Source organism: Neolamprologus multifasciatus, chromosome 18 (assembly GCF_963576455.1).
Source record: "Neolamprologus multifasciatus chromosome 18, fNeoMul1.2, whole genome shotgun sequence".
NCBI lineage: Eukaryota > Metazoa > Chordata > Actinopteri > Cichliformes > Cichlidae > Neolamprologus > Neolamprologus multifasciatus.
The window spans coordinates 31,495,553-31,508,763 of NC_140456.1; the positions used below are offsets into that span (position 1 = coordinate 31,495,553).

Genomic DNA, 13,211 nt, shown 5'->3' on the forward strand with positions numbered 1-13,211 from the left:
AACGGCAATTTTTAAAAAAAATGTCAAGACGTAGAAGAACTGACAGCAGTGACGAAAGCAGCAATAACCCGGAAGGGAAGTGAGCAGTCGTGACATCTGTAGGTACATAGGGAAAATGAGTGAACAGAGGTGTGTTTGTTCCGCTGTGCCTTTTACGCCAGTGAACACTTTGCTCGTTTCAGTTAGTTAACAGCGAGAAGCAGGAGCGGGGTAACTGTCCGAGAATCGGCATGTCGTTCTAAACGGGAGCGGTGGCCTCGTTTTTGGGTGAATTCTCTCAGACATTGTCGGACGATGCTAAACGGCTAGTCAGCTGCTAAAAAATAGCCAGTGTGTTGGGTTATTTGACAGCTTGTTTCGCAGCTTTGTTTTAGCACAGTCGACGTGTTTATCAGAAGATTAGCTGGCAGTTGTGAGGCAACGCGGATCTAGGTTTTCGTGACTGGCGGCGGGGGACAGCCACGTCAGCTAGCTTCTCTGTCGCTCCTGTAAGCACTTGTGTGCTTTTATTTTGGATTTGAGTAATCATTTTACGGCTAAAAAACCCGAAAAGACTCCGTGTAGCCATGGCTCCGATGGGTATCCGGTTGTCACCGCTCGGTGTGGCGGTGTTCTGTCTCCTTGGAGTCGGTGTCATCTACCACCTGTATTCCGGGGTCATCTCCAGCCGCCTGGCTGCCTTCAGGTAAGTGACAGTAAGTGACAAAACTTGTCACTGCTCGTAGAGTGTCTGTCTGTGGTTTTATTCTCATGTACATGTCTCTAAAATGCATTTATTTTCTTGTCAGCTGACACAGCTGATGCGTGTTCGTAATTTCGCCAAAGTTCAGTAAATTCTCTCCCTGACGTTCTTATTCGCACACATTTTTATGGGATCTGCTGTTAGTGAGCCCTACAACTGCAGCATACACTTTATACCAGGGGTGCCCAAACCCAGTCCACGAACGCCGGTGTCCCTGCAGGTTTTAGATGTGTCCTTGATCCATCACAGCTGATTTAAATGGATAAATGACCTTCTCAACATGTCTTGAAATTCTCCAGAGGCCTGGTAATGAACTGATCATGTGATTCAGGTGTGTTGACCCAGGGTGAGATCTAAAACCTGCAGGGACACCGGCCCTCGTGGACTGGGATTGGGGACCCCTGCTTTATACTATCTGTACTCGGAGCAGATGTTAGTCCGCTCCTGAATGCTGCCAGCGGGGCAGTCCAACCAGATTACCCCGTCACATGTCTGCACCGTACACAATACATCATACATGGCGTCTGCAGGTGTCAGTGGTTTTATGTATCGTTCCCTTACAAAGAAACTACCTGTAAGGTTTCTTAGAAAGGAACCTATTAACACCTTCTGGCAGATGGTCTCAGATGAATTGATGTAATTGTAACTCAAACTCTGATGTTAATCTTCATGGTTGAGCTGAAATCTGGTCAGAATGAAGAAGGTGCACATATGTGACAGCCAGGTTAATCTGGCTGGACTTCCCCGTTGGCAGCATACAGGGAGAGCTCACTAACATCCACTCTGAGAACAGATAGCAGTTGGTACCTCGCTGTCACCAGGTAATCTGAAACACAGGCTCATATCACTCTTACATTTACATGTAACACTTGACAGTTTCAGGCAGTAAAATTAAAGTATAATTGTCTTTATTTTTCAGTAATTTAAGGAAATAACTTGCCACAGTCTCAGTGGATTTAGTTCTTCTCAAGGCTGTCACTTCATGCAGCCCCACTATGATGCAGGGCTTTGTGAGGCACATGCAACATGTGGCAGGGCTCTTTGTTCTGAACTTGACTCTGAATGATTTTGCCTGTGCAGTTGGGTTTGTTGTCCTGCAGAATGAATATGAATATGCCTTTCTAAACGACTCTGTGTAGTTTAGGGAAAAAAATAATTGAGAGAGAGAACTGGCTTTAGTTAAGAGGGTTGTAATCAGTGTGGGTTTTGTGAATACTGTGATAGCACTGGTATGTTTTGCTTAAAAAAAAAAAAAGTCTAGGACTAGCCTCGATGTAGTTCTGTGACACTGTTCGAAACTAAACACTGCCTCAGCCCATTTTAAAATCTCCAAATCTTTGGCTAAATACCCACACCTATAACCACAAGGCTAAGATGAAGCTATGTCATCCCTTTTCTAGTTCTTTATTGACAAGACCAGCCAGCAAATGAAGAATAACATTCAGTACTGTGCAAAAGTCTTGATCCAGCCTTCATTTCTTACTAAAAAAATGTTAAATAGCTGCAGCAATTTATTGAAACATGCAAGCATACAACAAAAACATGTTTGTGTAATTTCAAAAAGTTTGAAAGGCTGAACTCTCTTAGGTAATCTTTCCTATAATTTCTTTAAGTAGTCGAAGGACATTCAAAGTTCTTCTTTGGATGTTTGCTGCGTTTTGTTCCGTTCTCTTGTCAAAATCATCCCACCCTGAGTCAATAATGTTTAAATCCCAGCTCTAAGCTCTAATGCCAATCCATGACTGATGATGTTCCATTGTCCATTTTTCTATCCGGGTACTCTTTTACTATGTTTGCAGAGTCTTTGGGATCTTTTTCATGCTGAAAAATGAAAGAGTTTAAGATACTGCTTATCTTTATTTTTTAGGCCTCTCACTTTTTCTTTTGTCCTCTACTTGTTTAGATTCCTCAACATTATTTTGCTAAGGATGCACTTCGTACCATGCAGAGATATTCCAGGTTTTCAGCTTAAAGTTATCTGTTATCTTGGGTATTTTTGTAACTTCAACTAAAGAAATTGGAGTAAACTGTTGAGATTTATTATAGCTGCTAATAAAGTGCTTAAATTTGCTACGTTGTCTTTCATGTGTAGGCAGAACGCTGGCTCATCACTTGAGCTGGATGCCTTTTTTATGTGTGAATGATTTATATGTCAGTGTTAAGTGGTTTAAGAAGGAAAGAAATATATTTATCTCACAATGATCAGGTTCAAATACTGGACTGAAAATGAGTGAAATGTCAGAGGTCATTCAAGCTCCCATTTCAACAACATTGAATTATTAAATAGTTAGTAGAAATGTCAACCTGGCTGGTGTGCGTGTGAATTTTGATTAGCGATCACCCGATAGCAACATTAATCATTGTCATTAAGGTAGTGGCTACCAGACTGTAGTTGGATAAAAGATCAATAAATATTGCAGGCTGAATGGTTTGCATATTGAGCTGTGGCAGAGCCGACACGTGGCTGGCTGTGTGGAGGACTAAAGAGTGAAATCCAGAACGGAGCAGTCAAATCAGACTGTTTGAGGCCTGAAGAGCTGCGACTGAGGCAGAGCAGTGTGAACTTATTTTTTTCAGTTGTTTTTATTTTAGCATAAGCTCACTTTATCCAAAGTTCATTTTTAATATTTTCATAGTGCTGCTCTTTTATAATAATTAAATTATTTGGATGTGTTAGGTATTGTATTGTTTGCTGTACCCTTTGTTTATCATTAGGTTCTAAAATATAATTTACTGTCATGATCTGTAATGAAATGATTAAAACCTCCAAACTTGATCCTAAATACGTAGCTGAGTAAAACTAACGTGTAACTGGGAAAATTTGATTAAAAAAATTAACAAGTTTACTTTGTCAAGAAATGACTTACTTGTCATTACTGCTATTACTTCAAGATGAGCTCAAAGCTTTCCCCATAGTATCAAAAGTACTACTAAATATTGAGTTTGAAATTCTAGCATCATATAAAACCGGATAAGGCTCATACAGTTTCAGCAGGTTAGCTGTGAGGAAAAGTTGAAGCGGTTTCATTGGGAAGCTAACGATTCTCGTTTTGTCCATTTATCCATGCAGGCAGAGAAGAACAGTGGATTTGAGGGACCTGTTGGCTGTCTCAGTGGAGGCAGCAGAACTAGGTGGCAAAGAGGTAAGAGTTCAATTTTACTTAGGCCCCATATGACTGAAAATAAAATTTCTCGCCACTGACAAATTTGTGTCAGAAAATGTTGTGGTTGTTTTTGTACCCACTGATGGAACACAAAAGCAGGCAAAGGGACAACAGAAATTGTAATTTTTCAGTTTTAGCCGGTAATGTGAAGGAGTATATCCAGGTCTGGACTGGGCTGGTCTAAGTGATCTCTTCCCATCCAAACTAAACCACACACTTTATGCGTACAACTAGCTGAAGTTTTTGATTGTAGTTAAATATTGATGTTTTTATGTTTCAAAAGAAAAAAACCTTTCTAAACGACTCCTTCACAAGATATCAAGCAAACCATCTGCAAAGTGTAGAATAAACTGGATAATGAATGAATTTATAGAGAAAAGTAAGCCACACACAGCCATCATTAGCTGGTGAAATTGTGAGCTTTGTTTTGTTTTGTAAATCTCTCTAGGTAAAGCAGGTGCGTGAAGAAAATGTCCTGCAGGAGAAATCAAAGGGCAAAACAAAGGAAGGAGTTAACGATCCATTTACTATGGGCGACCTGCAGTCTCACAGAAAGATGTTTTACCTACTGAAGAACACATTCCCTGAAGTTACGGTGAGCCCAGATTTCTTTACTTCTGCATGCTGCCTTGAAATCTCCTGGGAAAACACAAATTATCATGCCTTGTATTTGTTGGCAGGTGAGGGCTCTCATTTATAAGCGACTCCACAAATCTGGGAGTTAAATCACAAACTGGGGCTACATCCACACGTACACGGGTATTTTTGAAAACGGAGATTTTCCATTTTTGTTTTAAAAAATAATCCCGTCCACACGTAAAGGCAGAAACGAAGGAAAACGCTGCTAGGAACATGCCAAAGCAACAGGTTGCGATATATTCCTAACCGTGCAAAAATGTTGGCCAATCAGAAGTCTAGAAGCCTCGGTGGGAAAAAGTAAACAAAGCTGGGGCATAGAAGCAGAACCGAGTCGTATGTGTGGAGGGACAGTAACTGTGTGTGTATATGTAAGCATTTAAACACTGCAGAGACAATTAACAGTATTGTAGAAATTCATTTAACCGAAACAATAACATGGCGCACAGTGTGACGTCAAAAAATGCGCACATCTTTGATGCTGCGTTTTCTCCGTTTTTCTCGTCCACATGTAAATGCAAAAACGGAGTTTTAGAAAATATCCACCCTGGCCGGAGTTTTTAAAAATCTCAGTTTTCAGTGACCGAAAACGGCGTTTACGTGTGGACGAAAGGTGCAAACGCATAGAAAAATCAAAAATACCTGGGTACGTGTGGACGTAGCCTGGGACTAATCTCCCTCTCTGTGTGTTTGTTTTTAGGTGAACAGTGAAGAACACGACAACATGGAGGATAATTCAATACACTGGAGCCAGAACATTCCAGCTGCAATAAGTGAGAAGTTTAAGGGGAGCAGTGACATTCCAGTCGAGAGCATTACTGTGTGGATCGATCCTCTAGACGCGACACAGGAATATACAGGTGTGCATATCACTGACGCTCAGCCAGCCTCATCCACAGGAGAATGGTATATTCAACTAATAGTGTGGCAGCTTGTGTGCTCTCAGTGAGGTTTATTTTATGTTTGATGATGTCAAATCTACCATTTTCAAAACAAAACAAAAGATACAATAGACTATAGAGGATTTGTGTGTGTCTGTTTATTCTATTCAAAATGGGACACACACTCTAGGGTGGTTGAGCATGACCGAGCTAAGATCCTGTGGGACTTCCAGATACGGATTGGCTAACCAACCAGACATAGTAGTGGTGGACAAGCAGAGGAAGACGGCTGTAGTGATAGATGTAGCAATACTTAATGACAGCAACATCAGGAAGAAGGAACACGAGACGCTCGAGAAATACTGAGAGAAGGGCTCGAGAAGATGTGGAGGGTGAAGGCAACAGTAGTCCATGGTAATTGGAGCGCTCGGTGCAGTAACCCTGTCTCGAAAACATGTAATTAATTCCCATTTCTTGAATTGAATCTGCAAAAATAATAAATATATTTTCATAGGCATTAAAAAGTATTTCTGCACCAAAGGTGATTCTGAAAGTGCTGTTAGATGGAAACGTGGTGTATTTTGGCATGGTGTGGACAAGAGAACATAAGACAAATAAGGGATTGCTCAAGTCTTTTGCACAATACTGTATAAAATCATTTGTTGGAAATTGATTAAAAGAAATCCAGTTACACAAGTTCAGTAAAGATCTGTTTGTTTCCTCGACACAAAAAAGGCCATTGGACATCAGAATCTGCTCAGAATTGCACAACTGAGATATTTTGGTTTATTCTAAAGCTCATTATTTGTTAAATAAAGAAAAATATATCATGATAAAATGTCTTTACAGTCAGTATTGTTATATTAAACAGTGTTATATGACAACGATTGATCTCTTTATTAATAAAGAGCAGGAGAAACTCCGCTGTATTCTCGTTTTAATATAAATGAATAATTTATATTAAAATGAGATTAAAATTGAATAATAATTTATTTGTAAAATATATCAAGTCATTAGCATTCTTTCTCACGATGTACCTGGGTAACAGTTTAAATGTTGGCCTGTTTCGTCGGCAGCCTCCCAGATGGAGGAACACGCTGGGTGCTGATGTGTATTTGTGAGACTGACTCTGTGAACGTGTCCTTATGTATGCGCATACTGAGTCTCTGTGGGTGATGACAGGCTGTGCACATGACCTACTTTAGTTTAAAATTAGTATGCTGGTTGCTGTATGCTTGAAAAGCGTGCAGTGGGCGGTAATTAAAGCAGAAGTGTGTTTAGAGATGATTCGTTGATTTAGGTGACTGACAATCAGTCGCCGACGTCCAACGTTTCCACCGACCACAGTGACGTGTTCTTCTAAACGGAAGCATGTTGATTTCTTAAGAAGTAGCATGCGAGGCTGCGGAAAGGCTTTCAGTGCCATGCAAATGTAATATGAAAGTGATACTTGTATTGTGCTGGGATCCATAACTGTGTTGTTAAGGAACATTTCTGTGGAAAAAGTAAAGCCAGAGAGAGTCATTTTCAAACGCTTGTATATCAAGCTTAAACATTTAAACTGCCACGGGACCCTTTGGGTTTTAACAACAGCATAAATTATTGTGATTCATGCATTTTATTCTAGATTAAGATGACTTTTTATCTGTTTCTGTCTTATCCTCATTCTGCCTCTTTGCTCATCTGTCCACAGAGAATCTGGTGAAATATGTGACCACCATGGTGTGTGTGGCTGTAGATGGTAAACCTGTGATTGGAGTTGTACACCAGCCATTTGCTGGCTTCACTGGTAAGGTTAAGAGCTTCAGCAGCTTTCACATTAAACAAGGCTCCACATTTTAATGTTACACATCCAGTCCAATAATATAATTGTTGAGCAAAGTCAGCTTCTTGGGTGATTGGCCAAGTCCATCACTTGGTGAGTTTTCAGGGGCGTTTTCTTTTTCGAAGTTATTGGTCTTCCCATTTGGGAAGTCATCTTGGTAAGTAAACTGTAAAGCACAACTGCGTCACAGTTGCTGTGTTACGGTGCAGAAGCAGCAAATTTTGGTGCTACACAGTTAATCAAATGTCAAGTGCCGGAAACCATTCGTTCCTCTTCCTTTGGAGCTTGGCCAATAGAGTCTGGCTCTAAAAGTATCACATTCTCTGTAGACTTCCCTGTTACAATGCCCAATTTGGCCATAAAGAATTTTTTAATAGACTGGTATAAAAACCTTAGCCCTCTGGATTTTCTTAAGGACTACTGTTATTGGGAGCATGGCTGCTTGGACTGACAGTTGAAGGCACAGGCAGCTCTATCTGACTGTCTGCGAGGTGTCGCCTTCATTAATAGTTTGGCTATTTTGCTGTGAGGCACCGAACACCTGATACACTTTGTGCATACATTGTACATTTTAAAAAAAAAAAGAAAAGAAAAAGCTTCTTGCTCTGCATTTTGAAGCCTCTGTGTTCGTGTCTCAGCTCCTAAAAACAGATCTCCCTCTTTATGTTCTAAACATTCACCAGCTAATGCAATGAGCAGCATACACCATTTTAAAGCCAAAATAATCCAGAAGACTTATTGTGTTTATTTGTATTCAGAGCGCCACTATTACACTGCACACACCTGCATATTGGCATTTGTCAGTCACTTGGAAAAGTTGAACATATACAAAAAACATGTGTAACTTTGGGCCAAATTGCTTTAAATGTATTTGGGGTTTTTTTGCAAACATTTATTAGAACATTTTTTTATTTATTTATTTATTTTTTAAATGTAAAAGACTTTTTTTTTCTCTCTGAAAAAGAGACATTTACAGCTTCTTCTGTCTTCTGTCTCTCTGTATTTTTCATCACTCCTTCAGCCTGGGCAGTCGTAGGTCATGGATCAAATGTGAATCGCCGCTCATCCTACAACGCCAGCCCTAAGAAAGTGATAGTATCACGTTCGCACTCTGGAAAAGTTAAAAATTATATTCGGAATGCTTTTGGAAACAGCACAACAATCATAGAAGCAGGTGGAGCAGGTGAGTGGTCCTTTACATTTATTTAATATTTTAAAGTCAAAGGCTTTAATCGCACTTAAATGTCTAGTTTTCAAATCACACAAAGACTTTGTGTTGCAGTCAGTTAGTTAGTGTGTTTTTGTTGCTTTTTTTCCCCTAATTTATGTTTTTAAATTTTAAAATTTTTCCTTTTTTCCTGCTTTCAAACACCAGTAGAAGATGTCATACCTCAGCTATGGCGGATGAGGATGCTAACATGGTTTAATATTTCTGTCTTTCTCAGGATACAAAGTACTGTCACTGCTGGACACACATTCAAGTGAGACAAGCCTTACAGAGGAGGCAGATGTTTACATCCACACCACCGTTATTAAGAAGTGGGACATCTGTGCTGGTGCTGCACTACTGACCGAACTGGGTAACGTAGCAAAGATTTTTCAGCCTGTCCTGTTTTCCCACTTCATGAAATTAACAAGAGCATTGTGAGATGGTAGGTCTCAGACGAGGCTAAAAAGATCACTACACAATAAGCAAGAGTCCTCGTCAAGAAGCTTCTGGTTCCAGTTTCATTTGAAAAGATTTAATACATTATTCTATTTTTATATAACTGTCCATAATATTTTGGATAATCCAAACAGCAAACTGAACCAATCATGCAGCCTCCTTAATGAAAGTAACGGTTATTACCTTAGGCTGCATGTTGGCTTAACTACACCTAAACAGATACTTCAAAAGAAATGAAATACGTATTGTTGTCCAATGACCATTTCAATCATGTGATCACTGTGATTGTAGGGGGCCAAATGACAACTCTAAAGGGAGAGAACATCGACTACAGAGGAACTCCAGTAAATGAAGGAGGACTGGTGGCCAGTGTAGGTATAGATCACGAGGCCTTACTGAAAAGACTACCAGTTAACACAGACAATGACAAGCAGTGAAACACACGGAGACAGGACCATAGGTGGTTTGATTAGGGTGACACAGCAGCTAGCAAGAGTGGGCTGGAAACATAATCAGGCCTGCATGATTTCATCATCATGGGACACCAAACATCTACCATCAAGTTGCACTGGAGTCACGATTACCAGCATGGACAAAAGAGCAGGACTGTGGAGCCAAATTGGCTATGACTGGAAACTGCAACAGCTGGCACAATGGCTCTGAATACTCACTCCTCTGAAAGCATACTTTCTTGCAGTGTGGAGAACCGACATGTCTTCCTTTTGTCAGGAACTTGTATACAAGGACATACAGTGGAAAACAACCCCCCACCCCCCAAACTGAGAAGCACAACACTGAACACTGCAACAAAACCCACAGAGGGACATCTCTGGTGTTCATCGTCTTTATCACAACAATCAGAAGAGAAAAGAATAAGAAAAGAACATGTTACAGGCAAGGACACTAGAATACTCATCAAGATTTAGTAATCCCCCTCCTTATTATTATTATTAGTAGTAGTAGTAGTAGTAGTAGTAGTACTAATAGTACCATAGTAGTAGTATTATTTGAGACTGGGCAAATACACTCCATATGTCTTCATATCATAAACTTCCACTGTAATATCGGGTTAACTACACGATGTTATATGAACACATCACAGTTCACTTGGTGTAATAGTTTACTTTGCTGTTCTTAATCACACTTGAGCTGCAGGTCTATCAAACTGTAGTCCAGGGTCTCTTGTAATATATACACCCATCCATCCATCCTCTTCCGCTTATCCTTGTCAGGGTCGTGGGAGGGCTGCAGCCGATCCCAGCTACACTGTAAAATATATTCAGTCACGAGTCAGTCAGCACATTTATTTCACAAGATGTAGTCCTAAATGTCTGCTTCTACTCCTATAAAAATCAAAAGGCTATTTACAGTCTGATCCTGGGACAAATACAAATTGATGATGTAGCATGCTCCTGACCTGATAGACCACCTTTGGGCTTGGACACTGAAAGCTGCTTTTTAGTCTGCGAGTTGTGACTCACGGCCTGTTTCTATTCATCCTGAGAGCTGCATGAAGGTTTGGTTGTTTCGACACAGGTTTGCTCTCTGTGAAGTCCAAATATGAACTCCCAGAGAGTATGGGAGTCTGATATGACTGCAAGATTGAACAACCATACCAGATTTAAATTGGATTATTATTTTTAAATGTGTACAGTAAAGGGACTTTTTCCCACACCACATGATGTCCTTCCTTTCTCTTTCAGTGATGGGAGCTTTAATCAGCTAAAATAATGCAAAAGTTCCTATATTTCTGCATTCACCTTCAGATTCCTGCAAATACATGAGTCAGACTTAGCGTGACGTCAGTCAGCACCTTCTCAGCTACTTCGCACAGCCTCGCCTCCACCGTTTTACATACGTGACCAGAGCATCAAAGCTAAAGACTACAGATTATACAGCAAGGGGATCTCACCTCTGCTGAGAGCAGTGTACAAGTCCCACCACATAAGCTCAGTCACATTCATTGACATCAATTTAAAAGCAGACCGTCACAAGAAAATCAATTGTGTGTTTTAGTGGTGTCATGTTGCCATCAGCTAAATGTAAGTTTTCTAAAAAATGTATTTCACAGATGTGTATGTAAAACAACCCAAGATGGACTGATGTATATCGTCTCCAGTTTGAAAACAATTTCTGCTACTGTGCAGTCTACACACTTGGAAAATTAATTGACGGGAAAAACTGCTGAAATGCCGGTGCCAGATTTGGTGGATGCTAAACTGTACACTGACTCTATGTGCATGGTTTTGAATTTTGATTAGCCTTTTAATTCTCTTAATACTTCATCATACTGAAAATGTCACAGGCTTGATGAACCTCTGTTCCTGCTTACTGCTCTGAAGTCTTTCTGTACCGTCTGTCTGATATTTCTATAACCCCTGAAGCTGGACTGTTTCACTGTGAAATAATGCTACGTTGTGAAGAATCCCAGTGAAATACAAAGTCAAGGATGTGTCTTGAGCTTGTGAGTGACCTGTTCCTTTAGTTTGACTTGGGACCTTTTGGGTTGTTCCAAAAGTTCAATGGTGGGATTGGTCTGTTACAGACTGATGGTACTGCAGCTGTTTGAAGGCTGTTAGATGTTGGGTTTGCTAAGTGTAAAATATACAGTGTGACAAATTTCCATTGTACCTGATTTGAGTGTGTTTGATCTGCACCAAACTAGACTGTCAATGAATGTTTCTATGCTAACATCGGTTGATATACCAAGCGTCATTCTCTGTAGGCAGGGATTAGAGAGACTTTTCAAGTACTTGGGTAATGTTTCTTTGTGTTTGTGTTTTTGTGAGTGCTGTACATTGCCTTACCTTGTGCTTTTGTGTGAGAACTGTTTTCTAAGCTGGTGGCTCCATAAGGAGCTGCAAGAAATCTAAAGTCATTTTAACACAAGAACACATGTGTGCTACATATAAGAACGTACAACTGTGGAAAATATCCTGAGCTGATTTTCTGAGGTGAAGATTTTTTCTGCATAAAGTCTGCAGTAGATTTTTTTTTTTTAATTTACTCAAGCGTTAAATCTTTTTTCCCTTCCCAAATGGTTAGAAAATGGACAGTAAATTCCCACATATCTTGGCCTTGACTGAATGTGAACCAGTTGTGATGATATATGTAGTTTGTTTGGAACCAGAAAACCCTGGAGCTTCATGTGTGAAAATGTCTTCAAGTGATGCTATTTCCATTAGTTTGTTGGTTCTACAAGATAAGTTTTGAATTAAATAAGAAAAATATAAGAAAATATTATTAAGATAGAAGTCAGTTACAGACCTTTGTTGCCTTCTCCTCACACACTTGTAGGCAGCAGGTTTTCATTAGGAAAATCAATCTACAGTAAATCTGTAGGATACAATTATTAGACATTAAACAGGGGTACCATGCTCATAGACACCTGTAACTTTTGCTTAAATTGTGTATTCAGGTCCTTAAGCCTTGAGCACAGTGGGTGCAATGTCCTGCTCCTGTCGGACACTTTTAGAAACGATAATCAGTTGACCAAATGTTACCAAATCGTGTAACTTTTGGAAATTTACCAGAGTCCTTCCATTCTGATGTGACGTATTCAGCTGCAATGCTTCAGATGAAATGCATGTAAACCAGTGTTCACACTTCCGACCAGGGGTGGGAATTTGAATACAATATAGACAGACCCTACTCATCTTGAATTTGTTTTGTTTTATTTTATTCTGTGTAGTTACCTGGCTGTCCCTGCCTTTCTAACAAGAGTAGGATCAATTTGCATTTGGTTCGGACAGGGCATTTACATTTTATTCAAAATAAAACTAATAACAAATGACTTGTGATTGGAGTGGGGTAGCAATGAGTTGATAGCCACTTCAGTTTACTGGTTTTAAATACTGTGTCTTCTATAGGACTCTGACACCTGTTTAAATCGTTCTGGTTCCAGCCATACAGAGGTCAAATCAGTTGTGTGGTTAACCTGACCACTCACTCTGCCTCTAACCAGCACATAAGGGCAATAATAATAAACTGTTTCTTTGAATTTGGAAGCTGGGTGGCATATTTATTCCAGTGTGGTCTGGGGCTTTTTACATGAAAGGGTAGTGGACAACTAAATCAGAAGCAATTAATGAAAGTTGGTGTGCTATTTAAAGGCTATGAAGTGAGGGTTCCTGTCAGGCGGTTTGCTCTGTGAGTGATTAATCATTCTTTTGCTGTGAATTCTCAATAAAGCATATGTGTGCATGAAGGAATGGGCTGCGTAGTCTTTGATATTACTGTAGCAGACACATGGTAGCACTGAAACGGTTCAAGCATGATATAAAAATAGCACTTTTGT

General features: G+C 39.9%; 1 protein-coding gene across 1 annotated transcript; it reads left to right on the plus strand.

The window, feature by feature from the left end:
• The first annotated feature begins 60 nt into the window (after nucleotides 1-60).
• bpnt2 (3'(2'), 5'-bisphosphate nucleotidase 2) lies at nucleotides 61-13,121 on the plus strand. The gene is made up of 8 exons (XM_085141224.1): nucleotides 61-685; nucleotides 3,813-3,885; nucleotides 4,355-4,501; nucleotides 5,243-5,402; nucleotides 7,117-7,212; nucleotides 8,270-8,431; nucleotides 8,694-8,828; nucleotides 9,206-13,121. The coding sequence occupies exons 1-8, from the start codon at nucleotides 567-569 to the stop codon at nucleotides 9,349-9,351; spliced, it is 1,038 nt and encodes a 345-aa protein (XP_084997350.1). The 5' UTR covers nucleotides 61-566; the 3' UTR covers nucleotides 9,352-13,121.
• The last annotated feature ends 90 nt before the right edge of the window (nucleotides 13,122-13,211 follow it).